We start from the raw sequence: 1,445 nt of genomic DNA, 5'->3' as shown, positions 1-1,445 counted from the left end.
GGGGAAAAAATCACACACACATTTATTATTTTAATAGCGTTTTACGGTCCCAAAGGCGGAAAACTGGCACAGAATGTTGAAGTGAAACAGTCCGAGTTTGAAAATAAAGAAAGGGTCTAAGCCAGCAACCAAACTTTGGAAACCAGTAGGGCCAGGTGTCACGTTTTCTCCAGCATGCACACAGGTTGCTGCCCTCATTTCGTAACCAATTCCCTTGCCTCATGAGTGTGATTGCAGCTTTGAACATTCTGTACTATAATGGTTGCTAAGGAGCACAAATCTTTCTGCTTTGTCTTTAACATTTAAAATATCTCAATGCACCTGACATAATTAAACACTATTAATACCATGACTGCATAGCTAAAATTAGCTGCTATTGCATGCTCCTAAATGCTAGCACTTAATGGGCATGTGGTATGCTAAAGCAATACCCATTAGCCAAGGGCCACTGAACACTGGCCTTCTTCAGGACACCAGAGACAAGTGGCCTTCAATTATTTGAAAAGAGACACAGACATGGCTACCTAGATTCTTCTTATCTTGACCTCGTTGATGACAGCGCCCCACGTTGGGTCTTTAGTTGAGATGGATCGATGATACGGTTTTGCTCTGCAGAGCCTTCTGTGCTCTTTTAGAGTGTAGACAAACCACACTGTCGGTTTTTACAGAGGTCTTATATAGTACTATCCATGTGTATGGAAGGAGGTGTAATAAACTCAGTTATATATAATGAACAGTTCAAACAGGAATCTGTTCTAACGCATAGTATTTGAGGTTCATCATTTTCACCTTCAGTTTTTGGAATTGATTTAGAAGTATTTGAAGTGTAAAATTATGTGAAGTTGCTTTATAAAGTTAAAATGGGAAGGAAGTCATTTGAAAGGATCTTATTCTGACTGCTAACTATGAATCTGGGACCAAACAGCCTCAATAATTGTTGTAAACCGGGAACAAAACGGCTTGCTTTGGTTGCATTCCACCTGTGCATTTTAAGGAGCCAGAATTTTAGAAACAATTGTGCATTTGGATATTTGTAGGAGTTGCAGGAAACTTTGATGCATTTATTGGAAACCCCCCAAATAGGTTCTCCATCAATTATAGATCAGTCATCATTTCATCAATCTATTCATTCTGTGCATGCATCACTTCTTTATTACTAAGGTTTCATCTGTTCCCATTCCCTTTGATTCCAATATTTAATTAAAGTTCAGACGACTCTTTCTCTGAGTGTTTTTCTTCTGTGCTTGTCTTTCTGCATAACTTCTTGGGATCCTCTAGTTCCTAAATGCTTCCTCCGCCTGCCCACCCTCACTATCATGATCCTAATTCTACCTTACAAGTCTGGCTAGACCAGAGGATGTACACTGGTACAGATAGGAACTGGAAACACAGGGAATCCAGGGCCGATGATCCCTTCAGGACCAGTGGTGAGAGTGGCGATACTG

At 40.3% G+C, this 1,445-nt stretch overlaps 1 protein-coding gene across 1 annotated transcript in view; it reads left to right on the top strand.

Annotated features, from left to right (window-relative positions):
• GPR88 (G protein-coupled receptor 88) overlaps positions 1 to 830 on the top strand; it is a 2,592-nt gene extending 1,762 nt beyond the window's left edge. The window contains exon 2 of the mRNA XM_013003787.2: positions 796 to 830. Coding sequence (XP_012859241.1) covers positions 796 to 830 — 35 coding nt within the window. The remainder of the gene's footprint in view (positions 1 to 795) is intronic.
• The last annotated feature ends 615 nt before the right edge of the window (positions 831 to 1,445 follow it).

The sequence above is a fragment of the Echinops telfairi genome, unplaced genomic scaffold (assembly GCF_000313985.2).
Source record: "Echinops telfairi isolate 266 unplaced genomic scaffold, ASM31398v2 ScPeMD7_443;HRSCAF=831, whole genome shotgun sequence".
NCBI classification, from domain to species: Eukaryota; Metazoa; Chordata; class Mammalia; order Afrosoricida; family Tenrecidae; genus Echinops; species Echinops telfairi.
The sequence above is the reverse complement of the archived record's forward strand: the minus strand, read 5'-3'. Positions and strand labels throughout refer to the sequence as shown.